Source organism: Calliphora vicina, chromosome 2 (genome assembly GCF_958450345.1).
Source record: "Calliphora vicina chromosome 2, idCalVici1.1, whole genome shotgun sequence".
Lineage (NCBI taxonomy): Eukaryota > Metazoa > Arthropoda > Insecta > Diptera > Calliphoridae > Calliphora > Calliphora vicina.
In genome coordinates, this window is record NC_088781.1 from 1,883,002 (window position 1) to 1,910,879 (window position 27,878).

General features: G+C 27.7%; 2 protein-coding genes across 6 annotated transcripts in view; one reads left to right on the forward strand and one right to left on the reverse strand.

Moving 5' to 3' along the window:
• RapGAP1 (Rap GTPase activating protein 1) overlaps positions 1-20,110 on the forward strand; it is a 153,083-nt gene extending 132,973 nt beyond the window's left edge. For all 5 annotated transcript variants that reach the window (XM_065502111.1, XM_065502110.1, XM_065502113.1 and 2 more), the window contains 3 exons: positions 15,306-16,982; positions 17,080-17,580; positions 17,656-20,110. In XM_065502111.1, coding sequence (XP_065358183.1) covers positions 15,306-16,982; positions 17,080-17,580; positions 17,656-17,811 — 2,334 coding nt within the window. In that variant the 3' untranslated portion in view covers positions 17,812-20,110. The remainder of the gene's footprint in view (positions 1-15,305; positions 16,983-17,079; positions 17,581-17,655) is intronic.
• Positions 20,111-23,840: 3,730 nt separating this feature from the next.
• Positions 23,841-27,878, reverse strand: part of LOC135950350 (ubiquitin-conjugating enzyme E2Q-like protein CG4502) — a 31,568-nt gene continuing 27,530 nt past the window's right edge. Inside the window, exons 4-6 of the mRNA XM_065499897.1 lie at positions 27,466-27,815; positions 27,109-27,269; positions 23,841-26,068 (exon numbers count right to left, since the gene is read on the reverse strand). Coding sequence (XP_065355969.1) covers positions 27,185-27,269; positions 27,466-27,815 — 435 coding nt within the window. The 3' untranslated portion in view covers positions 23,841-26,068; positions 27,109-27,184. The remainder of the gene's footprint in view (positions 26,069-27,108; positions 27,270-27,465; positions 27,816-27,878) is intronic.

Here is a 27,878-nt window from a genome sequence, read left to right on the forward strand (position 1 = left end):
CTTTATATTTGTTCCAATAAATATGTATGTGTATAAACAATTTCTACTAGTTTTTAACCTTGAAAAATTAAACCATTAAATTATATGCAAAAATACATAAATTTAAACAAAATTAACGAAAATATCGAATGAACTAGCGAGCGAGCGAGCGTGCATGCAAGCGATCGAACTACTGAGCGACAGACTTATTTGTCAAGGTAAAAACGCCAATATTTTTTTTTAAACACAAATAGATACATATTTACCTTAATAATTATAAATAAAAACAAATACATGGCAGTATTTTTCTAAATCTATTTACAATTTTGTTTATAAACAATTGATACTTAAATTTGTAAACAACAAGAAAGAAAAAAAAAATAGATTTCTAAGGGGAATTTGATTTTGCTATGAGTGGCGTTTGTTTTTTAGTTTTTATTATATTTATAATGGTTTTATGTTTTATTTTCCTTTATTTTTGATTGAATATTTAATTAATTTTTTTTTTTTTTTTTGTAAAATTTGTTGCTTTAGTTTGGGTATATGTATTTCTGGGGCTTTAAACCTGTTAAACTGTTTTTATTTCATCTTCTGGGTAACCTCGTGCTAGTAATTTCCGTATGAAGCGAAAAAATAAAATACCACTAAAATAGAAAGTAAATCCAATTTAAAAGCAAAAAAATCTGTATAAAAAATCCACAAAAAATTGAATATTGAAAAAGAAAGTTGTTTTGGTATTTATTTATTTTTCCAATATTGTTTTCTGTGGGTCTATATGATTTTTAACAGCTTTATTGAAAAGCCAAAGCAACAACCTGCTGCTGAATATAATTAAAAATAAAACTAAAATAAGTTTCGCTCCTGTTGACCATCATCATGAAGTCATTTCAAAAATTTTGTATACAATTTCAATTTAAAACGTGCCATTGGTAATTAATAATTGGCTGCCTAAATGAATCATTCATAAACATTAAAATGCATTAGAGGTTTGTTTTTTTTGCTTTTATTTGTTAATAATAATATTGAATAATACATATTTATTCAGTTGGTTTTTTTTTTCAAAAATATAATAATTATCGATTTTGTATGTTTGTTTCAAGTCTATAGTATGTTCAGGTTTATGGGTTAACGCTTTTTTGTGGATCTATTTTGTTCGATACGAATTTCATTTTACGTTCATTGAATTGTAGTTGGTTGGTTGGTGGTAGCACGCATTTCTAACGTTGTAAATTGTATGTCTGTCTATCTATCTATGTAGCTGACTGACTGTCTGTCTGTCTGCTGCATCTGCTGTTAAGTGTTGTGGTTGGCCATACTATTTATTGGTAATTCCATTAGATTTGTTTTATTTTATTTTTATTTTTATTTTCAATTTAATTTTTTGTTACTGGATTTCGACATTACGAGTAATTGCATGTTTGGCTGTTTGAATTTTTATTTTTTTGAATTTTGTTTGTTGTTGGCTGGCTGGTGTTTTGTGGAGTTTATTTTATTTTGTTTTTATTGTTGTGGTTTGTACTTGTAGCAGCAATTTATTGATTTTACCAGTTAAAAGTGTTATAAATCAAAATCTAACATGCAATATCTCTAAATTATAGACAAACTCAAATGGGGCAAAATTCGCCAATACTCGCACAAACTAATGCACAATTTCAAATTAACCGCCACGACTTGCAAGTGAGCTAACAATTGAGTAACATAAATCTTACAAAATACGTAGTATGTTTAATATAAAAAGAATTTTTAATATAATAATAATTTATTATGTTTTAAAAAATGATTCAGAAATTTAAAATTTTTACATTTTATTAAATTTTTAATTTCACTTTTATAAATATTCTCTTTGAAAATCTAGCACGTTCTTCACTTTCTTTGCATTTGTGTAGTGCTTTTAATAAAATTATTATAAAATGTCTATTAGTTTCTTTTTTCAATTTCATTTTACACATACAATTTCATTGAGATTACAATTTGAAATATGAACAACAATATTCATTTGTGAAAAGTGTTCTTTCTACTCTAAGAAATACAAATTCAAAATCATCATTTTATACATAGCTGTAACTTGTGAATAAAATACTAAATATAAATATTTTTTATATTATTTTAGTTTTTGTTTCCAATTATAAATATTTATTTTCCAAATTATTTATTAGTTAAATAAAGTATTTGTCTAATTTATTAATAATATTTACAGTTAAATTTATCCATATTTATATCTTTTAAAACCAAATAAATTATAAATATAATCATTTTATATTAGTTTAATTAAATTATATTGAAATTTTTTTAGAAAATAGTAAAATTTTATATATTCAAATAAAACAAAGGTGAATAAAATTTAAATTTATTTCATTTAGATACAAAAAAATCAACTAATTTCTTTGGAATATTTATTCAAACAAAACACAAAAAACTAAAATTATTCAAACAAAAAATGATTGAATAGAAATAATTCTAATAAAACTTTAGAAATATTTTTATTTCTCACAAATTTGAAACAAATAAATTTATTTTTCCAAAAATTACTGAATAGAAATAATTCTAATAAATGTTAAAGAATATTTTTATTTCACAATAATGTTGATGTAAAATGTCTTCTGATTGCATTCTGAGTTGAAAAAGTTACTTTCAAAACGAATTACACATTTTTTCAGACCCTAATTCTATGATATCTAATATTCTATTTTTAAAAACTACTACTTAATCATTGATTATCACTAGAATATGAACACAGATTTATGGTTTCAATTGGAGGTTTATTATTAATTTAAATTGTGAAGAACAAAATTCATGAATTATTTTTGAAAACTGTTTTTAAAGGAACTAGTTGTTCAAAATGATCGTCTGACATGGCATTCCTCCTAGGGCTATTTATCGTTGAATTATTTTTGAGCATTGTTTTTGGTTTTTCATAGAAAACGAAGGATCTTTTTCATAATCATCGGATGAAAAATCTTCATCGTCCGAGTTCATTTTCACACAAAAATTTTTTTTTATAAAACTGTTCAAAAATTAGTTGTTAAAATATTTGACTTTATTTTCACAAATAAAATTATTCAAAGAAAATTTCTATGAATAAAAGTATTCTAAATTTTTTTGTTGAATATTTAAATATTTTTCTTTTTTTTTGGAGAAATAAAATTATTCAAAGAAAATTGCTTTGAATAAAATCGATCAACAAATTTTCGAATAAATAAAATAATATTTCATTTATAACTAGTTGAATAAACTAAATTAATATTTTATTTTTACTATAAAAATATAATTTGAAAATAATTACATGTTTTGATATTGATTAAAATATTTTAAAATCTATTCATTATATATTGAATAAAATACAACTTATTGTTACTAAAATACAAATAATATTAGTATAATTTTATGAATGTTTATTCAAAACTTTTCAGTATAATATATTTAATATCGTATTCTATTTAAATCAAATAATATTTATTGCTTTATATTCTAAATAGATATATATTAATTAGTATCCTATTTTGAATAATATAGAATGATTTCAATATAAATTTATTTTTTCAAATATAACTAAAATTCAAAAATAATTAAGTTTTTGGAAATATTTTGAATAAAAATATTCACAATTTACAGCTATGATTTTATATGTAGAATAAGACTATTTTTACTGTCATCTGTTCATGTCGTTGTCGCTGTAGTCTGCTTGTTCGTTGTTGGCCCACAACATGTTGATGACAACAAGCCAACACTTTGCTCCTCCAACTGCTTCTCTCTTATGGCCTTTCCTCGAAACAATTTTCTTATTGCGAAATCTAGATGCGTTCAAGATTCCAAACCCACCAACTATCCAACCAGCCAGTCAGCCATTCATATATGTATGTATTTATTATTTAACACCCTACCTCCCTATCAGCTTGACTACCTACTCCTGACTATAATTGAGAAAATGTATAATATGATGACAGACAAATGTAGTATGTAGTCGTTTGAGCGTTCTAAATGTGTTTTTATATTTAGAGACACACACCGAGAACCAGCCAGTGAATGAGTTGGTGGCGAAACTGAAAATGCACTGGTTGCGGTGGTGCTCAAATTGAATTTAATGGAAATTTATGCAAAATCATATTTCTTGGGTTGCCTTTTATTCTTCCTCGTAATAAAATCTTGACAAATCTTTATAAATGTTAAGAAGTTATTATTAAAAAGCAAAGCAAAATGATAAGTAATAATAATAATAATGAAAAAAATTATAATAAAAATGTAAATCGTGTAACAAAAAATATTACGAAAATTTAACAGAGTCTCTATAAAATGACCCAAATGCTTTTTTTGTTTCTGAATTACACAACACAATAATGTGATATATGTACATATTTATTTTGTAAAATAAAATTGCTGGCAAACTAATTATTTTTATTACTTAAATATTATAAAAGTACATACTTAAGTATTAAAAAAAAATCCTTTGTAATTTATGTTTTTTAGTTAATATTTCGTTATTCGTACTTACATACACATTTCATTAAAAGTAATAAAGTCGTTTAACGCACAAATATCATACAATATTCCTGTGAAATAATATGTGTAATAAATGAATGTAATTTGTATCATTGGAACTCATCGACGGAAACTGTAATGTACATTTCACAAATGAATGGGAATTAGAAAAGACTTGAACCCATAAAACTATATTTTTAATAATTTTTAATGTAGAGGTCAAACACTGTCCTAGAAATAAAAATTACAAAATCGTAAATTAGCAACCCCCCAAAAAAAATTTCGGAATTTAAAAATTTCCAGCATTTGGTTTCTAGATGACTGGAAGCATAGCGAAAATCGACAAATTGCAATAAAAGGACCACACATTATCATAGAATGAAAAAGGTAATGCATTACAATTACCAGATAACTTTTAAGGACAAATTTGTTCAGTACCGAAAACTTAAAGATTTTGTTGTCCCTATTTCCCTTTTTATTGTTTGTGTAAATTATATAGAGATGTGGTGCGTAGGTATTGGTAATTTATTTATTGATGTCTGTTAACACACTTACATTTAATTTACACAAAAAACCATTTAACTATGCTTTAAACAATCACATACTACATATTTAAATACTGAACTCGAATGTAAATATTGTATTGTATGTATCATTAAACAGCTCTATCAATTGCAGCAGTGGAGCAGCAGTGGTGTGTCGTAGTCATTGTATTAACTGACGTCAATCAGGCTGACTGCCTGGTTGGCTGGTTGGTTGGCTGATGCCTGTTTGTGGGGCTGGTTTTATTTTATTTCCAAACCAAACAAACTCAAAAACAAAACAGCGCCTCGAAAAAAATACAATAAAAAAGAATTGAAACAAATAGTAGTACGTACTACATATTTACAATATTGGTTTAACTTCAGTTGGTGCAGTAGCTACCGCTTGCCGTATGGTGTAGTTGTTGCCGTTTAATGCTGCTGCCACCATTGTATTTAATTTTTTTATGAGTGTTTGTGACCTCGTTTTAACAGTTTTTTTCTTTGGTGTACAGTTTGTATTTGGTATTTTGGTTCCTTCAGTGCATAATAAAGAACACAAGACACATGTTATAAAATTGATTACAAATATACTATAAAACATTCGCATGAGTTTCGAATTTAACAAAATATTTACTCACTCACATACGACACAACAAAAAAATGCAGATGTGGGTGAGCAAAATAAATATGTAGTCATATATTTTTGTAGTTGTTGGGGTTTTTAACAAATTTACAACATTTAAAACTACCACACTGCACGAAAAAAGTTTACTCAAACATCTTTAAACTCGAAAATTTGTATAAAGTATTAATTATTTGAATAAACACTGGGCGAAAATATGTTATTATCTAAACAATTGTTTAATCTTTCTGTAATCCAAAATACCACTTGTGATTTTTCTCAAAACATTTATAACAATTTCAAAAATTATAAAAGTCAGAATTTATTCTCAAGAATGTCAAGCTTCAGTTAAAAATTCCCAGAGTTAAATTCTACAACTTTTGTTTTATAGTTTTTTGCTGTTGTTATAAATACATATTGTAAAAACTACTGGAGTTGAAATAAATTATTTAGTCAACCATTACCAAGCAACAGCGTCATCAAAATCATTATCGTGATCAGCATGTATGTATGTTTGTATATACGACTTAATACCTTTTCTTGTAATTTTTTTTTTTTTTTGACTGAGCAAACAATTCTGAGCAACGAAACACGCATACTTACTGTCTGTCTGTATGTCCGTCCGTCCGTCTTGGTGCTTAAAGATTTTATAGCTCAAAAGTTGTCCAAGCAAAACCCCCCCTATGGAATGTAAGTAAATAAGTAACTATTTGCTCTGACTTTAATTAAAATTATCGTGGTATTTTTTCCCTGCTGTTGTTTTTGTTTGGTTTAACATGCATTAAATAATTTATTATTTATATTTGTTGTAAAGAGAAGTGCATTTACATTAAATTTCATTCACATTCAGTCATTCCTATGATTACACTGACATTGGCACCTTTACTGGGTTTCTTAACAACGTAACAAAACAAATGGCTGGCTGCATGGCTGGGCGACCTCTCTCTGCCATTCCAATTCCCCTCTCTCCGTCAGTACGCTTACTACGCTCGTTATAGTGACTTTAGACTTAAACAAACCAACCATTAAGACTCACGTAATATGATGAAAATAACAATGAAAATAATGAAGAAGTAGAAAAGTTTTTAGTGTTTTTTCCAACTCAAAATTGTGTGACGACCAAAAATTCAACACAAAATTTAGTTGTTGTTGTTGTTTGCTGTTTATTTTTTAACATCATATCACGTAATCGTACATTTTTGCTTTTAAACAATGAACTTATTTTGTTTTTTAATCAAAAACAAAATATAAAAAATAGTTGAAAGAAAATTTATAAACTAAACTAAACAAAATCATCATCATCATCATCATAATCGTCAGCCACATTAACAGCCACACAACCACCAACCCACTGTTTAACAAAAATGGGCTGGGTTGTGATTTTGACATTGTATGATGACTCTGCTTGAGGTAACCCATCCAACCATTGAACCAACCAACCATACATTATAATCGTAATGAAAATAGTGTTTATTTATTTTTTACTTCTTTCTTTATTAACTCCCGTCTGAAATTTGAGATTTAAGCTTGGGAAAGTTTATTAAGCTGGGAATGAAGAGGGCATAAAAAAAGGTTCTCATGTCTTGTAGCGCTTGGCATGATCGTCGAGAACAAAAGGAAGTAAATTAAAGTTTAGATTCTTAATGCAATTAAAAAATCATGATAGAAAATTATGTACTACTCGTACCATTATTGCTATTATTATTATACAAAAATCACTCAATTGGAACAGTGAGTGACAAAAGGGTTATGAGACATAAAATGTGAAAAATAAAACTTTACTTGAAAACATTCTTATGACATATCAGTTTATTGTATTTCTTTTTGGGAATGAATTCCCAGCATTATGTTTAAAATTTATAGAAATGTTGCCTTTTTTGTAAGTAGTATTCCACGTATAAACTACAATATAAAAATTAATGTTTGTGAACTATAAATATACTAAATATTAAATTAAATATTTAAGATTCTCATAAGTAATCAAAATTAATTAAAAATAATCAAATAAATTATATAGTAGGTTTTTTAAAGCATATTCCGCATATTCTCCACAAACTACTCGTTTTTAATATGTTCACCATCAAATTAAATATCTAGTTTATTAATTTCAAATTTAGAATAATAAAACTTTGATTTGTAAGATTTAGAATATTTTTAAAACTCCTGCAATCTTTTCTCTGACTGTAGCCATTCCACACAATTTCACTATTAAATTTAAGCAGCTTAATTGATCAAAATTTTTAAAAGCATTTTCAGTTTTGTTTTGTAGTTTATTTTGTGCACTACAAATAAAACACAATTAATAATTAGTCTAGAAAACTTTATTTTGTTATTTTTAATCTACTTTGCTTTAGTTTTTCATTTTGACTCGTTTGTCGTTGTTCTCTTTCTAAAGAAAAAATTATTTTGCAGCATTTGCCAAAATAATCTCCGTTTATTTATACTCCAAATGTCTATGTGAAATAACTTTATTAGGGGTATTCATTCACACAACTCAATAGTATTAATTAAAGCAATTACGATTTTTTTTTAATTTTTTAACATCTGAAAGCAGAAGTTTAAACAAAATAAAAATGTTACAAATATTACTGATTTAATTTATGGCTTTTCTCCAAATTCAGAAAATTAACAAAAAAAAAAACTAGGAAGCAATACAAATTGCTAATATTTTTATGATTTGTTGCAGGAAATTTTAAAATTGCTTATAATTTTTATCAAGCTACCATTACCGCCAAGCTATCGTTACCAAAATATATTCAATTGGCATTATTGCTAAAATGCCGTTTCCGATATAATCGTAAATTCCGTTAACACTAAAAACCGTTAACGTATTCTATAAATAATGTCTAACTATAAAAATACAAATTCTTGATTTCAATAATTGAGTTTATTGAAATCAATAGAATTTAGAATGATAGCTTATTTTAAATTTTTATGAACTTTATTCATATAATACAGAAATAAGCCCAAATACCATTAGGGCTAAAATGCCGTTACCGAAATAATCCAAATTAGCGTTTCCATTTCAAATCGGTAGCAACCGTTGTTTTTTATCTTCATTTTCAACTTCATTTCCCAAATGCTATGAATACCCCTTTTATTTTAGCTCAGAAGTAGATTCTTTTGCTGGTAAACTAGAATGAATACAAATGATATTAATTCTATAGATAGAACAACAAAAAAAAAATGGAGAAAAAAATCAAAAACAATTTATAAATATTGACTAGTTGTTTGGCTGAGCGTTTGGGATTGTGTTTTACGAATTTGCTGGCTTTTGGTTAAAGATATTGTTATTCGCTGTAAGTGTGTTTATGGTTATGGCTTGTATATTTGCCGCCATGTATTTTTGGTTTTGTCTGAAACGAATAATCTTGACATCAACAAAATTTGTTCATTTTTTTTTCGTATGGTCTGTTGTTTAGTTGGTTGGAATTGGTTTGTTGCTGTTACTCTGTCGTATTGTCATTATGCTGCTATTGTTTCTGAAGTTCTATATTTGCTATAACTTCCTAGTTTGTATTTTTTCTTCGTCGTCTGTCTATCTCGTTTATTTTATCTTTTTTTGTGTATCATTTCAAGGGGGGACTGTTTAACAAAAATTTCTTAACATTTTGGTTGGTGTTGTAGGTAATTCTTTCCTCCTGTATTTTTTCAATTCTATCAAATGTCATTGACTTGAGCTCTAAGAGATCCACCAAACTCTAACTCTGTAGATGTTTATATTTGTTTTTGCTTTTATTGCTGCCTTAGTGTATTTCAGCATTAAGACATCAAGACTGTATAAAAAACAAACCAAATTCATATAAAAATAAATACATACAATGTGTTTCCCTCTAAATTTTTTCGTAAAAATAGATGAGATGTGTGTAGAGATCAGATGGGATAAAAGTGGATTTAGTTTGAGGAAAAGACATTGCAGTGCCTGCCTGTTTGTTTGTTAATTAAGCTAAATTGTAATGTAATGCAATAAAATAGGTATTTTTGGGATTATTAACCAAAATTGTTTCCCTGTTCAAAGTTTTGCCATTTAATAGTCTTACGCACTCTATACTTGGAAATAATTGGGTAATAAACAAATGTTTGTTGTTTGATAGATACAATTAAATACGTAATAAAACAAGTGTTTTTTTTTCAGTTTGACAAACAATTTCATTGATAGTTTTATATACATATGTATCGGAAACTCACAGTAGTTTATTAATTAAACATTAAAAGAGGTGTTAAATAATTTCTTGTTATTTGTATGCATATCTTTTTAACTTTTCAAATAAAATTACTAATAAGGCATCTAATTTGGCAACCAGGCGCAAACAGTTTTTTTTTTACTGGGAATTTCGTCACCTTTTTATTGTTGTTTATACAACACAACTAAACTAAGTTAGTCTAGCAGTCATTCACTCACTCAAGCGTTTGTTAACAAAAAATACAAAATTCTTAAAAAATTTAAAAAAAAAACCAACCTCAGTCAACGATTAGTCACAATTTAGTCACTTGCTTATTAGTGGCAAAACGTTAAAATCATTTGGAAACCGGCAACAGAGGGAGGTGGTTTAAACAACGGCAATTGCCAAATTTGTAAAGTTGTTAATAAAAAGTAAATGTTGTCTTTTATTCTCTGGTTAAACAGGTTAATAACACTACATTAAGTATTTGTTCACAACTTTAAATGGTTTTTGTTTTGCAAAAATACAAAAAAATAAATATTTTATAATTCTAATGTGTAGCTGAACTTGAAAAATTGGGGGTGTCAAAGATTTATATGTATATGGAATATTTTTAAACCAATTTTGAATTTTTATTAGCGAATTGAAGGAAAGTGAATTAAAAAAAATAAAAATAAAAACGTTTTAATAAACATGACCTAATAAGAAGTGTTAACTAATAAGAGAAAATATAAACAAAATTATGAATGTAATTCAAATAATTATAATAAATTAGCCTATTATTACTAAATTATTATATAATTCTAACGATCTATCTATATTTTCCTAGTTTTCCAAATGTTAACTATTTAATTTTTTAACACATCTTGTTTCTTAACACAATTGTTTAAATATTGTCATAAAATTTGGTCAGTCTTTAAATGTAAAATTACAAATATCATGTTGTCTTTCTTTAACCATTTACCATTTATCTTTTGTATTAAAATTTAAATGTAATTCCCATAAATTATTTTAGTGTTTTACTATTGAATTTTTCTTTTAACAGAGTAAATCGTAAAAATGTATATTTGTCTGGAAATGAATGTCAATGTTCTGCAGAATATTCAAATAAGTGCAAATACATAAGAACATATAAAATGCATTTATTTATATATTAAAAAATAAAAAAAATAAAACTAAGCCTATAAAAGAGTTGCCAGCAGAAAAATATAAAGAACTACATTTAATTTACAAAACTTTTCCAAACCAGGGGCTGAATTACTAGATATAATTGATTAAAATTTATCAATTTTAATATTGAACTTATTTTTTTGAAACGATATCTCATTCGGTCACGAATGCGGTAATTCGGCCCAGTCATCCATCCAAAATTCTGATTAAAAAAAAATCAAAATTTCAATTGGCAACTCTTTTCTTAACCAACATTTTGTAAGTTAAACATGAATAATATTTACATCTGTGATTTTTTTTATTTTTTGATTTATGTACATTTACACGAAAACTTTTTCTTTATTTTTGTTTAACATGTGCAAATTTTAACCCTTGTTTTTGTGTTATTTTACACACAAAAATGGAAATGAGGAGAATTATTTACATGTATGAATGTACATACTAAAAAGTTTGGTTTTTTGTAGGAAGCCTCAAGATATTTACCATTTTTACCCACACCTGTCGAAATTCTTGAAAACATGAACAGGAACATCAGGTACACAATGTAGATGAAACAGATACAAAATGCATACAAAACTTTTTCTAGAACACGATGATGATGATGATGATTTTTAATTGTAGTAACAGTTTTGTTTTTGATAGGAAGACAATTTTTCTCTTAAAGCTGTGTTACAATGTATGACAAGATTTTGTCATGGTTTAGTTACAACCAAACCAAACGATTTGTTAAATATTGTATAGAAACTTTTTGTTTATTTTTGTTTGTATTTGGAAAAAGAAATGAGTATGAAGAAATTACAGATTATTTGTTAACAATTAAATAAACTGGTTGTTAACAAAAAGTACTTTAATTAGGTTTTGATTTCAAAAATCACAACTTTTGTGATACATTTCATTTAAATTGAGATCTAGTTAATTTAGAAAGTTTTTTTTTTGTTTTAATAAATACTGTGTATTTGTTTCAACGAAACTAATTTAAAACATTATTCTCATTTTTCCATGTTTCTGTTCCATGATACTCAAAATATCTGATAACAAAACTGAATAAAATTTATTATTTTTATTTTTAGGAACATTTTTTAGGTCAATATTTCCCACTATGTACATTTAATCTTATTTATTATCTTTGGGCCTTAAAACAATGACTGCCAATATTTGGTAATAAAATAAGTTTGAGGGGGATTCTTCAATTCAACACTGCGTTAGGAGGGATATCCTTAAAAACAAATTAATTTGTCTGTAATTTAAGTTTGATTAACCAAAAACAAATTCTAATACAAATGAAAACAAAAAGTCAGTCCCCTTGTTTTCAAATTTCAAACAAATGTGATGAGTCATGAGCGTGAATCCAGTAGACAGTAAAGAAATTAACTTCCTTTTTTGTCACTTTCTCTTTTGGTCGTCGTCGTCTGACTGCTATCATTTATCACAGTCTATTTATAGGGCTTAACAACTTTTGTATTCTTTGTTTTTGTTCGTTTGACTTTTACCAGGGGGGTCGAGCAAGTTTTATGTCCTTTTGTCATCTTTAATACGACTGTATTGATATTAAATGGGTGGTGTTGCAAACAATAACCTTAACAAGAAACAGGAAAATGACACCAACCAAAACACAAGCAACATACATACATATGTACTACATAAATTTGAATTTTATTTCAACAACCACCCATGTCTATTAAAAATGAACAAATTGTATTTAATTTTGTTGGAAATTCCTGACTTTAAAACAAAAAGTCTTTAAAAAATTCACGATATTGTTGTTATTTTTTATTATGGATGATTGAGAAATTTAAATAAATTTGAAATAATGATTTTTATGTCTCTTATAAACCTCAAATTTCATGCTATTAATTTAGTCAAAATAAATTTTGAAAGTAAGTGGATGATGATTTTGTAAAGTTTGACAACGTCAATGCTGTTCCAAAATGTAATTTTAAAAACACATACCAGCTTGTTAAATGCCTAATTTATGTTAAAACGTGAATTTATAAATAACAGCTCATAAAATACAAAATATCTTTAAAAATCAAACAATTTTATTAAATAACTTGATCTAATTCATGCGTTTTTGTTTAATTTTATACAGTTGAGTAGAGGAATCAAATCAAATTGAATTTAATTTATATTAAATTAATTTTGTTTATTTCTTTATAATGATGATGCTTAGAATAACCTACTGCATACAACTATTTTATTAAATAATACAATTTCTACAGCAAATATGAATAAGACTGCATTATACGAATATTTGTTAAAATTTCCAAGATTGAATGCAAAATTAATGATGTTTTTCATTCAATTTCTCTCTTTCTCCTCACACTTAGAAATGGCTGGTTGTTGTCTGAACAGTAACAACAACAAAAACTAATAAAAAAATATATTTTTTTTATGAATTCAAAACTTGGCCGTCTACTACAACACAAAGAACTAATAAAATGTAAAAAAATAACAAAAAAAGAAATTCAAACTTTTTTGTAGTTTTTGGCATAGAAACAAAATCGAAAAAGCTAACCCAACAAACAATAGTGTTAAAAACATCCCAGTACCTATTGCGACACATTTTAAATATACGTACGAGTATTTTCAAGTTTGTATTCTTGATTAAGTTCATTTTATGTAAACATTAGGGTAACAATTAGAATAATCGAACAATTTCTTACGAAGAATTTAAAATAATTTGTATACCCTAATAAACATGTTTATTATACAAATTACTTGCATTTATCGTTTAATATATTTTTAACAAAGAATTTTACTGCAACGCAATAGAGCCTTTTTAATAATTTAAATAACAACTTAATTTGCATTTGCGTGCTATCTTGTTGTATTGTAGGAGTTGTTGGCATCTTAGTCACCTGAATTAAACTGAATTAAAAGTGGCACAATTCAAGTCAAAACATATTGATGACAATTTCAGTTCAAATCGCCTCAATTTATCTAACAAATTTAAATGTATAAACATCAATTAGAAACAAAGTATTTCATAGGTAGTAATTTTGAAATTTAAATACACATAAGTAGAGGCAAACAAATTGTTTACATTTGAAGTTGATTGTGAGTAAGATTTGTTTTAGTTTCATTAAAGTGTGACAAGTTGTGTAGAAAAAAACTAACAGAATTTAAACGAATGGCAAATGTTTACATTTTCAAAACTCTACAATCACTTCAAACACATTTGTAACCATTTGAATTTAATTTGAACACACAAATAAAAATCTAAATACATTTTTGCTCTATAAGCAAAAAAATTTAAACAAAAATCTAAAGCCAACACTAAAACCCAAAATGAAAATCATGAAAGAATGGTTCATCAACTTGTACAATGCAGGAGAGGATGCGGAGGATGGAGATATGCATTATTGTTATCGTTGAAATTGTTAAACGTTTCAACAAAATTCATTTTGTCTTTATCTCTCTCACCCCTTCTCTCTGTAATATTTTAAGGTGAAATTGTTTTATTTTTTTTTAAAGCCATCCATCCATCCATCTATCCACCCACATTTCTAGAGTTTATAGTTTGTAGAATTGTTACTGTTGGTGTTGTTGGCTGCATGAAGCAAGTAAGGTACCCTTTGCCAAGTAGGTGCCATGCTGCACATCCATGTTTGCATATAAATATGGTCTCGTATGTATAATTTAAGTTCCGTATTTGCATGTTTAGTGCAGTGGGTTTTGCTATGTATTTTCAACGTTCAGCATTCACTCACTCACTCACTCACACTATTTGCAGCAACTATTGCTACCAGTGACGGTTGGGTGACAAAAACCTCCAGTGACTTAATGAAATTGTAGCAATTCTTGTTGGAACATTAGTCACTGGCTCAGCACTATTTTGTTGATTGTACACACTTTGTGTGTTAGAAAATGTTTGCAGTTTATTTAATTGCATTTAATTTGTTGTTGTTGATGTTGATGCCAAAAAGATTGACTCTATGCACGTACGTTATTGTACTGTAGAGTGAACACAACATGGCCAAATAGGTAGAGAGGAGTTAGTTGGCTTTTATTTTCCATTTTTTTTTTTTTTGCTGGAATTTAACACGAAAATTACAAACAAGCATGACGTTAAAACTCAGGCACATAATCTGACAGCCACAAATAGGCAGGCACATAAACGGCCGAACAGGGCATACATACATAAGTATCGTTTGTGGAAAACCATTATGTTGTATTTTGGCGCCTGGCAAACTGACAGATGTTTTACGTTCATTAGACGCACCAACACCAGCAAACAACCAATTCTCTCCATGCATTTTATTGTTTCAAACCATTTAAAGTCAATAACTCAATAATTCTTTGTTTTTTTTTTGGAAATTTAAATACTTTTGTTCAAAATCTAATCATTTATATTTCTTTCTCTCCTTCTAGACGCATCACCGCAATTCAAATGATGAACGTGTACCCAACCCACATTCACCTCATGACATTAACGCTAGTAATAACATGCACATTGTCACACCTCATAGTTTGCAGCATTCTGCTTCACGCTCTACCATGAGACATTCCATGTCGAATTCCTCTAGTAGCACACCCGCTTCTCCTCAGCTAAGTGGCATCATCACTGCCAGCGGTGGTCAACTGTTATCGAATGGTCACCACTACCAATCACAATCATCGTCACAATCATCAATAATCTCAACGATACCAGCGTCACAGCGTGTGCTGGAGGATGTACTGGGCAAGGGTGCGCCGTATCCCATGATCTGTCTGCCAACGAACGGCTATTGGGTCGATGGTACCGATCACGAGTGCACCTATGACTCGAGGGGCAGTCCCATGTTGCCGCAAACCACCTGGATGGCCAAATTCGAAACAGACGATACGGCCAAATGCTATCGTCGATTTTATGCTGCCCGAGAACACTCCAATTTGGTGGGCTATGATGAACAATTAGGCCCAGTCTTGATCTCTATTAAAACGGAAAATGTGGCCAATCAGGAGCACATACGTATCTTGATGCGTCTGAGAACTGGCACTATGCACGAATTGATACCGGTGTCGTGTCTGGGTCCTTCTCCCAGTCCCAACAAAATGGTTCATTTGTTAAACGATCAAATCAACGTAGACAGTTTTATGCCTGTTATCTGCCCCAAGGCTTCTCAGCTGATCGGTGTGTACGATGAACACGTTCTAGTATCGAATTTCAAATTCGGTATACTTTACCAAAGATATGGCCAAACTACCGAGGAAGAGCTGTTCAGCAACAATAATTCTTCGGCCGCTTTCGAGGAGTTTTTGGACGTAATCGGTCAACGTATTAAGCTTAAGGATCACAAGGGCTACAGAGGTGGATTGGATATACAAAATGGTCACACTGGAGATACGGCTATTTATGAAGTGTTCAAGGAGCGTGAAATAATGTTTCACGTTTCAACCATGTTGCCCTATACGGAGGGTGACCCACAACAGTTGCAGCGTAAACGTCACATTGGCAATGATATAGTCGCGATCGTATTCCAAGAGTCGAATACGCCTTTTTCGCCCGACATGATTGCCAGTCACTTCTTGCACGCCTTCATCGTAGTACAGCCCTTGGAGCCCAATACCCCCAACACACGTTACAAGGTCAGTGTGGCGGCCCGCGATGATGTACCCTTCTTCGGTCCCACCCTTCCTAACCCCGCTGTTTTCCGCAAGGGTCAGGACTTCAAAGAGTTTCTTTTGACAAAACTAATCAATGCTGAGAACGCTTGCTACAAGGCCGAAAAGTTTGCTAAATTAGAGTTACGAACTCGCACGTCTCTTTTACAAAATCTGGTAGACGAATTAAAAGAGAAGACTAGAGAGTTTCTGGGTGCCGATTTGGTTGGCCAAATGGCTGCCAGTCCCACCCCAGAAACGCCCAAAGCCGATAATACCACTGCGGGATCACGTTTTATTGATACAGTCAAGAAAGCTTTGATTTCGCGTGTACGCTCTCAGAGTGTAGATACCAGTAATTTGGCGAGTGTTGACAAATTCTGTGTTTCCACGAAAATGAATTCCTCGGCCACCAGCACGAATTCGAAGAAGGACACGAGTTTAACAGAGACGCCTAATTTAAATGTAAGTGCTTTTGAAATACATATTTATAAAAGTTAATTTGTATGACAATGTTCTTTTTTATACTTTATTAAATATTATTTTGTTTTCTAATTTATAGACTTGTAGTCGTACTGCTTCCAAATCTTCTTCGAAATCAAAATCTTCTAATGATTCAACTTCATCCTCACCCGACATCACATCCCGAGGTCCCTTAAACAACGGCACGATGAACAACAACAATGGCCATTGTTCGTTAACAAACAACAGCAAGGATTTACAAAACGGAAATAATTCCAACAACGGTGGCTCAGCGAACAACTGTGGCGGCGCTGCTGCAACTATGTCCGAAACTAGTGATGATTCCAGCTTAAACAGTGTAGATCTAGATCCAATGATGGGTCATATGGACGGCGGTGCAGCCTACATTGACAGTGATACTGGCTTGGAGTCCATGTCTTCGGCGGAGGCTACCACAAAAGCCTGCTCTTTGTGTTTGGATGGTTCACAGGGTATGATGGGTTCATCGCCCAGCAATGAAACTATGGTTATGATTGAGAATCTGAGACAGGAGGTGACCAGACTAAAATGTGACAAATTAGATTTGTTGAGACAGAATGTGGTAAGTAAAAGATATTTGTTTTAATGATTTTGAAACAATTTTCTTATCTTTATTGCTTTTCTTGTTTGCTTACAGACTTGCCAACGTGACATTAAACGTCTGCGTGAACGAGAACTTTCCCTACAAGGTGATTTGGCAGCAGCCGGTAAAGAAATTTTACGCCTAAGAGATCTTCTCAAAGAATACATGCCCGATTTGGCAGCATCGCCACTTTCGATTTCTCCCATTTAAGCTGAAGCTAGGATGCAATGAAATTCAAATATCGGCTATTAAACAACAACGAGTATCTAAGAAGAGATTTCCAAATGTATTATTGCTAAAAGAGGAAAAAAACATAAACGAAAAGAAAAATTTGCCTAGCAAATTCTACCAATTGTGCCGTGTAAAACACTTTGCAAACAAACAAACTAAAACAAAATGCTAAGCACAAAAACCAAAACCTTTAACAATCTGTGAATCCCGGGGGAATAATGTTATTTTTTTGAAAAAGATAAAGAGGTTGACGAGCAACCACAACACAAAATTAAAACATTTAATTTATATAATATTATTTTTTTTAAATTTAATTTTATTTAATACATTATTAACATTAAACATTTAACATTTAACATAATGAAATGAAATGTAATAAGTAAAGAAAACATACACCACACCAACACAAATATCTACACCAAAAATATAATTTAAGTTTTAAATTTAAACAACTACTGCAAAGAAAAAAGAAAATTTATGAAATTTAAGACACAACAAAAAATCCCTATACTCTAAATTGAAATTAAAAGAATAAATGAAATCTCTCATCAGTTTAATACAATTCAAGGTAAAAATTTATATAATTTTTGAAAGAAAAAAGTATTAGCGAAAAATTATTTTGAAAATTGTAGGGAAAAAATTATATAAATGGTAAAATATTAAAGATAGATTTGTTAAGACTGCAGGTTTTTCAATAAAAATTATTTGAGAATCTTGCAAGGCGTTAACTAAATGTATTCATTGTAAAGAAATTAAAAACATGAGCTTGTTTTGAAAGTTGGAAGATAAAATGCTAAATCCACTATTAACAGTATTTAACAATTACAAAAAGCATAATAAAATCTGTAGCACTTAATTATTAAAGCAAAACCAGAAAATCTTGAAAAACTATAAAAGTTTAAACAAATTTAAATACTAATGTAGAAAATTATATACCAAATAATAGAAATATATGAAATCATAACAACAATATTTTTGTTTTATATTATTATTAAATACATACATACATACTTTACTATTATTTTTCAAATGTTCTTTAAACTCTGATAAATCATCATTATAGTAAACTCTAACAAAAAACAAAGCCTTTAATATTTCTAAAGTACATTCATTCATTCATACATATAATAACTAAAACCAGACATTTATCTCTTATATTGTACTAAAACATTAAAATACAAACATACATACTACCATTTATATACAATTTATATCCATCTATTTCTTGTAATATTTAGTTTTAAACTCCAACCCTTTTGTATATACTTTTTTATGGAAAAACTATTTTATGATTTTTTTTTATTATTATTATTAAAACTACATTTATTTATATATATATATATTTTGAGAAACATGTTTTATTTCTATAATCTTTATTATAAACACTTATATAGAAATAATAGAAAACAAATCGTAATTAAGTTTAGTGCATATATAGGTAAGGAGCAAGTGTAAACAAACATACATACCCACAAATTATGCAAATATCCATAATAAAAATTTCGTTAAAAAGAATTTTGTAATTTAATATGAGAAATGTTATAAAACAAAAAAAAAAGTTTTTGAAATATATTTACTATGAAATACTGAAATATTTATTAAATATTTCCTCAAAATTAAATAAAAAAAGAAAAAGTAATACAACGTTGTTTTCTAATATTTTCTCTCAAATGCATATTATACTCACAAAATTTAAATGAAAAACAAAAAAATGAAGAAACGTAGAAAGTCACAATTCTTTTTTTTTTATTGTTAATTTTGTTTGTTAATCATCATTCTTCATACAATTGAAATCGAATTATTTTCCAATTCGTTTGTTCTCCAAATGTTTTTTTATTTGCATTTAAATTATTAATTACAAATTTAAAGAAAAAAGAAAGAAGTACAGGAACTGTTTTTTTGTTAAAACTTTTTTATATTCATATTTTTATTATTATTATTAATTATTATGTAGTTTATAAGATTAGAGAGACATTAACATGTTAAGCATATGTAGAAGTATATACAAACAATATAAAAAACAAAACAAGTATAACTATACATACATTCATATGTATATGATGTACATACATACATACATACAAAAATAAAACAAAATACATTTTCAAAATGCATGCAAAAATGAGGTAGAATAAAAAAGCCTACATACAAAACAATATTAAGCAAAATTATTCAACTTTTTTTTTTATATAGCAAGATGAAAAGTACATTCATTCATAATGATGAAATATTAATAAAATCAAACAAATATAATAATTTAATGAAAACTAAAAGAAAACGTTGTGTTATTTTATTTAATCAGTGGCATATGGAAATAAAGATAAATGCAATCAATGAAAACAATTGATCACAAAACAGATAGCACGATTACTGCTGCAATCTAATCATATTTTGCAGAATAAATCATTATAGTAGTAGAGCGAATATATAATAAAGTAATAAAACATATGTAGTTATGTTAAATGAGGGTAAATTCATAAAACAAGTAATATTGCATTATTACAATAGTTTAGAGTTCGAAAAATCAAATTTAGCAACACATCATTACATCACAATTTGTTTATGCAAGTAGTTGTTTTGAAAACAACGCATCATTTTATTTTCTGATGAAGAAAATTGCAGATCTGCCTGGGCTTTATACTAGATTATACACTATAAAATTATATCATGAACTTCAGTCAGGTATAATTCAGAAATAAATTGTTCCCTAGTAGTTTAGAGGAACAATGTATCTAAAATTTCATATATTTTTGCAGTCGTTAGAAAATATTTTTTTTTATTTTTTACAAAATAGTGATTGATTGTTAATTAGTGTTTATCAACAATTTAATGAATTCTCAAAATCATGTTTGGCTACCGTTACCCCGAAAATACACTTTCAGTTCGACTACCGTTAACACTAAGCTATCGTTATATATTAAACATAAATAACATTCATTTATTAAAATACAAATTTTTGAACTTGAAATGTATTTATATTATTTAATCAGCTTAATTTAATTTTCGTTACTGAAATAACAACAAATATGTACTATTACCGCCAAAATACCGTTGCCGAAATAATCAAAAGCGTTAGCGTTACTGTTCCCTTTTAATCGTGTCGAAGTGGTAGCCAACTTTGGTTCAAAATAAATGATCTATTTAATTAAAAGACTTAAGACGCATACGCGTTCCATTTAAATACAAAAGATTTAAGACACATACACGAAAAACACAAAATGGCAAAAAAAAATCCTCGGAGAAAAATTTAATGGTGATTTTCGGATTCAGCGTGTGGAGTTTGAAACTAGTAGAGTTTTCCGCCATATCCGCCTAGTAGTTTCCGAGAAAAATGCAAAAAACACAATTCCGAACAAAAAGATTTATATATCTTGAAAATTATTTAAAAACTTTGGCTGGAAATCTTTAGAAACTGATATTCTACATTTACAAAATTTAAAAATCACCACAAATTTTTGATACAACTAACATTTTATACAAATATTTGAGCATTTTATACATTATGTAAAACTCCGCCCTAGGTTAGGTTAGGTTCCATGGGCTGCTGCTCCTCAAGCAGCTCACTTGGGTCCATTTAAATCTGATCCCATTGTGATACCCAAGGGGTAGACAACAGGGTATTTATAATACCTCCGTTGCCTCCGCCCTAAATTATGCTACATATTTCAGATATTTTAAAAGTCAGGGAAATTTTAAACCAAATTAATAAAATGTAATTTAATGTACATACATATATTATTTCCTATTGTAAACTTTAAATTTCTAAAAATTAATTTAAAAATAATGGCCCATAATCATAGTCAAAAATATAGTGTATTTTAAGAAAAATAAAGTCGTTTTAACTTAAGAGTGGACTTTAGGTCTACCATAGACAAGTTAAAGTATACTTTTGACGTTAAAGTCGACTGTAAATATAAAACTAGCAGAAGCTGTTTTAACTCATTTAACAACAGCTTCAGCTGTTCTTCGCCAAGTAAAAATGTTCGACAAAAAGTCAAAAACGTTTAAGTTACAAGATATTGGCAGAGATTTTTCAATTATTGAACAGTTATCAATAAAATTAGTACCAAAATAGCATAAATATGATATTAATCATTAATTTTCCATTTCTCCACCACAAACTGCTTTTTTCTTTAGTTTTCGAGGTTAATTTTATTGTACCACTTTTTATTTTTTTTTTATTTTCTATTCAATTTAAAACACACTTTAATTTTGACTATATTTTAAAGTTGTTTTTAAAAAGAACCGACGTTAGTGTTTGACTATGATTATGGGCCAATGTAGATTACTATTAAATGTATGTTCTTACTTAACCTATTATTATAGTGATAGATACGTGTTTGTATTCACATAAAATATTTTAAGAAAATTACTCTAATTTGTTTATTACTATTATTATGATTTGAATTGCTATTGCTATTGTCACGATATAAACGAATTCGACATTATTGATGCCAATTAAATTTCTGGGAAGGTTTATGTTTCTGATACAATTTAGAATTTCGGAATTGTTTTATTTCAATGTATTCTAAAATACTCCTCGAATATTTAACATTTCGAGTTTGAGTAACAACATTTTATGGAAGATGGAGGAGAAAAAAAAATTCTGTATTCCTCTCTGACAAGATTTATGAATATGCTGCTCAAAAATTCACATTCAAACTCTCAAAAATTTTAGTAAACTCAATATCTAATAGAAATTATTTAGTTAGTAGAAATAGATTTCAATTTGATATCATAATTTATTAGCTATGATGTTGTCAAATCGTCGTATAAGCATCTCAAGTATTATAATCAATAGCAATTAAACCTCCATTTTAATAAATTACGCCCTAAAGTATGCAACATATTTCAGGTATATTACAAAACAGCTAAATAAGATAAATAGTTTTTTATCATTTTGTTCGGAATTATGTTTTTTGCATTTTTCTCGGAAACTACTGGTCGGATATGTCCCGAAAACCCTACTAGTTTCAAACTCCACATGCTGAATCCGAAAATCATCATTAAATTTTACTCCGACGAATTTTTTTTTTGGCAATTTTGTGTTTTTTCGTGTATGTGTCTTAAGTCTTTTGTATTTAAATGGAACGCTTATGCGTCTTAAGTCTTTTAATTAAATTGATCATTTATTTTGAACCAAAGTTGGCTAACGGCAACTCTAATTTGGATTATTTTGGCAACGGTATTTCGGTAACGATATTTTAATGATAACTGTAATTTCGGTCTAACTAAAATTTTAGTATTTTTCTTCGATTTTGTATTTGTTATTTAATCGATAATTTATTGAATTTTTCTGGAGTTGTTATTCGAATAATTGCGAAAATAAATAATTATTATTCGAATGAAAAAAAGATTTTCAGTGTAGAATACAAAACTATTTGATCAATAATTGTCGAATGAATTTATTTTCAAGCTAAAACTTAAAAATAAGAACAATTTATATAGATTTTCTTTATATTTATATATATTTTCTATCTATTGAAGAAAATAATATCATAACTCAAATAATTTATTAATTTCTACATTTATTTTTCTCAAATTTCGTATTAAGATCTCAATATTGTGAGATTCTTAGAAATTATGTTGCTTAGATTCACGATGGAAATTAAATTCATTATAAAAATGTATTTCAATACCTGATGTAGTGCCTAGTCGGGCAAATCGGACTGGGCCTTCTTATTATACATATTAATTGAGTAAGTTTATTTATTGTTAACCAACAAATTAATTTAAAAAATGAATCGATCACTCGAATAATAAAAAATGGTAAAATTGTATTATATAAAATTTAAACTCGAATAATTGATAATTGTTCCTAAATAAACATTGGTAACCAGCTGTAAATTTCAGGTCCGTGATGACTAATAAAAACTTACTGAATTTCTAATACGTTTTGTCAAATATTATTTTAATATTTAATTTATTTAAATAATTTTAAAGAAAAATTTATTTTTATTTATTAAATACCTACAGCAACCCATTGCAAGTGATAATTAAAAGCCATATTTCAATTTTTATGTTGTATATTTAAACATCGATACATTTTGTTTTTTTTATATTACAATATTTAGCTAAATTAAAAAATATATTAAAAAATAAATTCAATTTCATTATTGTATAGAAAAATATTACAATACAAATTAACATATTTAAGAAAAAAGAAATTAAACATACACATTAATAATAATTATAATAATAATAACAATATTTTACATAATTATAAATCACAAAATCAATTGGTGTGTGGAGCTTATCGTCAATGTTCATTAACAAATAATCTATTTAAAACAGAAACATACTGAGATAGAGAACTAATAGATTAAATCTTTATAGTCAATTGGTTAATAAACATTTTGAGGTCCTAGGAAACTATTATGCAATACAATTAATTAATAAGTCAAAATTAACATACATACATTTTTAATAAAAATTTTAAGCGAAAATATATTTCAAATATTTTCCGTAAATTATTTCTGATGCTTGTTTACTGAGCAATTAAATTCTTACTTATCTATCATTTGTATCTTTTTTTTTTTTTTTTTTTTGTTCCTAAAAAACGTTTTTATTTTAAATGTAAAATACCTAGACATGGAGGGTTGTTGTTGAATTCTGTTTTATAGTTAATTTATATCTAGATGCAATAATAACATTATTAATTTAAATATCGAATACATTTAGAGATACAGAGAGAGAAATAGTAAAATATCTAATATTATGTACTGTATGTATTGTATTTCTTTCATTCACATTGAGATAGAAAATTTGTTTGCTTTTCATGTACAAGTATGTAAAATAGTTAGTTTCAATTAAAAGCTAAGTTTAGATTAGACCTACAACATTTTCAATTTATTTAAATATTATTTTTTAAAACATTTATTTGTGTGTTACTTGAATGGCAATTTGAAAACTAACATCATTTTCAATATTCAAAATTTTACTTTCAAAAATATTATAAAATTATTTAATATTATTCAATTTGAATTTAATTCACTCAAATCTTAATTCAGAATTAAAAATTAAAATCATTCCCAACAAAACACATTCGTTAGCTATATTCAAAGACTTATATTTGAATAGATTTCATTAATTGTTGAATTAATTCATTCTACCTTTGCTTGTTTAAATTTTTATTAATTCACAACTAATCCAAACTGAATTGAAATCGCATCAATTCATTTAATTTGTTTTTGATTTGCTTTTAATCATTTACAAAATTAATTAAGAAATGTTGTCTAAAGCCTATTTGTAATAGATTTGAATTGAAGAATGGCTTTGAATTAAGGAAAACTTAGGATTTATTATTCAACAAGAAATTAATTCTGTAAAGAATGAATTCATTCGTTTAAAGTACTAGAAAATTAAGCCTTTGAATTAATTCGTAATTAATTATTTAAGGGAATTTTATTTGATTTTGAAAACTGAATTAGGAATTAGTTCTTTCGAACCTTTTTATTTCTAAAGCGAAAATTAATTTACTTAATATATTTAATTATGTGAAATTTAAATATTAAATTGAAAATGATGTAGAAATCTATATGCATGTTTAGTTAACCTATTATTATATTGAAATTATGTCAAATAACTTTAAATGAGTGTGACTGCATGTTTATTTTATAATACACAGTTGTAGGTATGAAGTATTTTAAAACGACAAGTTCGGGACATAAGAATTGTGGTAACGAATTTTGAATTTTTTCTATTAAATAATTTCAATGATTACATATGTATTTATATCAATCGTTATGCACACCTATGAGCAACTTATCGTTTATAAAATACCTTTAAAGGAGATCCAAGGAGTAGTAGAGATGGGCATTATTATGTATGTATTAAACCAATTGCAGATGGCAGCACTAACACATTTCTTTCAAGATGAGACTTATTTCCTCTTTATATTTAAGTAAGATTTTATTAAATGAATAATAGTATTTAGTGGTAGTAATAGTTGGTAGTTCTTAAGTAGTAGTTATGATTCCTTGTTTGTTTTTTTCTATGAAAACTTATAATCATTGTTTACATTTGTATCCATTCGAGTGGTTTTAAAAATATTAATTAAACACAAAATTTTACTACATACACTTACTAAGTTGACCATTAAATGTTTTTATATCCGAAAAGGAGTTAAAAAGGGGTCCAGTATTGCACACGAGTGGTATAAAAGTGATTAATTGTAATTGTTGCTTAGAGTTGTTCATCATACTGTCGTAATAAGTATGTATTCAAATCTATTATTCTGTAAGAAATAAGAGAACTTAAGTTAATTGGTTTTAAATTGTTCTGATAATTAATAATCAGCAACTTTTTCTGAAATAAATTTTAATCAATGATAATATAAATGAATAATTGTCGGGAATTTTATTTTGTCTGTGTATTGGTTGAAATATACAATATCTTATTTTTTAATTCGAAACAAATTCATCAATTCATTATACCCTACACTACCATAGTGGAGGGGGGCAATTGTGCTGTAACGCCCAAAATATTAGCCTATCACCCACCTTAAAGTGTAACGATCGACACATAATCAGCTTCTGAGTCGCTCTATTATTTCACCTAGGTCGGTCGCGTATTCGGGTCAACCATTTGGAGGTGGAAAATAAATTATAATTTATTTTACATTTTTAATTTTTTCTTTTTTATATTAAAACTTTCCTTTTTCACTCTCTTAGATCCGCGCCAGACTTAGCACTATATCTTACTCTATAGTTTTGAATGCGTAAATCATATGTCAATTTTTCTTTGTATTGGGAATCTCTCATAATCATAAGAATAAGAAAATATTATGTATTCATAAAAAATAAAATCGCAAATATGAGCAAAATCTGAATTCCCAAGATAAATTTGTTTGTGATGTTTTATGGAATTCATGTTAACTGAAATGTTATTAGAAAATGTATGTAAGTGCATCTAAAAATACAAAATAAATAATTGAAAATGAGCTAAATCCTAAAAGAAGACTTATAAATCACCAAATAAATAATAAAATAAAAAAAATAAAAAATATTTAAAACAAAGGATTTTAGGACGTTTTTGGTGTCTCCCATAAAATTTGTGAAAAGGCTAAGTGCCTGTTGCACACTAAGCTAACGATATAAATATGTATGTAAATTATAAATTTTATCGAAATGCTATTTATAATTATTCAATATTTTTTATAAAATATTCTTTAATTTACTTCATTATATTCACCTCGGTCAGTGGAAAATATCATGTCAAGAACATTTTCTAAACTGAATATGTTTAAAAGCTATGAAAATCAAAAAATTAACATACCTTTTTCGTTTTATAATTCTATTCTTCATACAATGGTCACGTCATCTGTATGTACTATACAATTATTTGTGGCATTTTAACCATCTGATAGTGCCGGTGTAACCCAGCCATATTTTTCATGTGTTTTAACCAACGAACGAAAAGCTTCCTCAGCTCTACGTCTGCAAAAGAAAAACAATAAATAAATAAAACGAATCATATACATATGTACATAAAAATAAATGTATAAATAATATGATTTATATTCTTTGGTAGAACTCAAGCACGTGGATACACATTAAGACATTGCAGCAGACCACGATTATACTAGTATACATACACTTATGTATGTACAAATATGTTGGGTGTTTTGTTTACCTGCTAAATTCCTTGGTATTTTTAGTTTTTCTCATTATACGTCCTTGACCTTTAACTAAACTAGCAGCAAATTGCATTAAAACAGCTTCGACCGTATACGCACTAGCCCAGCCACGCGGTGTTAATAATTCCATACAAATGGCACCACCATCCATGACATAACCCTTTTCTATATGCGGTTCAACGACACGCATAAATGGTGGTGCAAATGGAAAATTATCGGGAAATGCCAAGTGTAAAAGTATAAAGGGCACATTTAACTCCATCATATCTTTGGCTAATTTTGAATCGGGATCAACGGTGTGCAAACGGACATACCACTCATACAGGTTATCATTTATAAGTTCCACCTGTGGACAAAACAATAGAAATACTAAGTATTAGTATGAATTTAGAATATTTAGAACGTTATG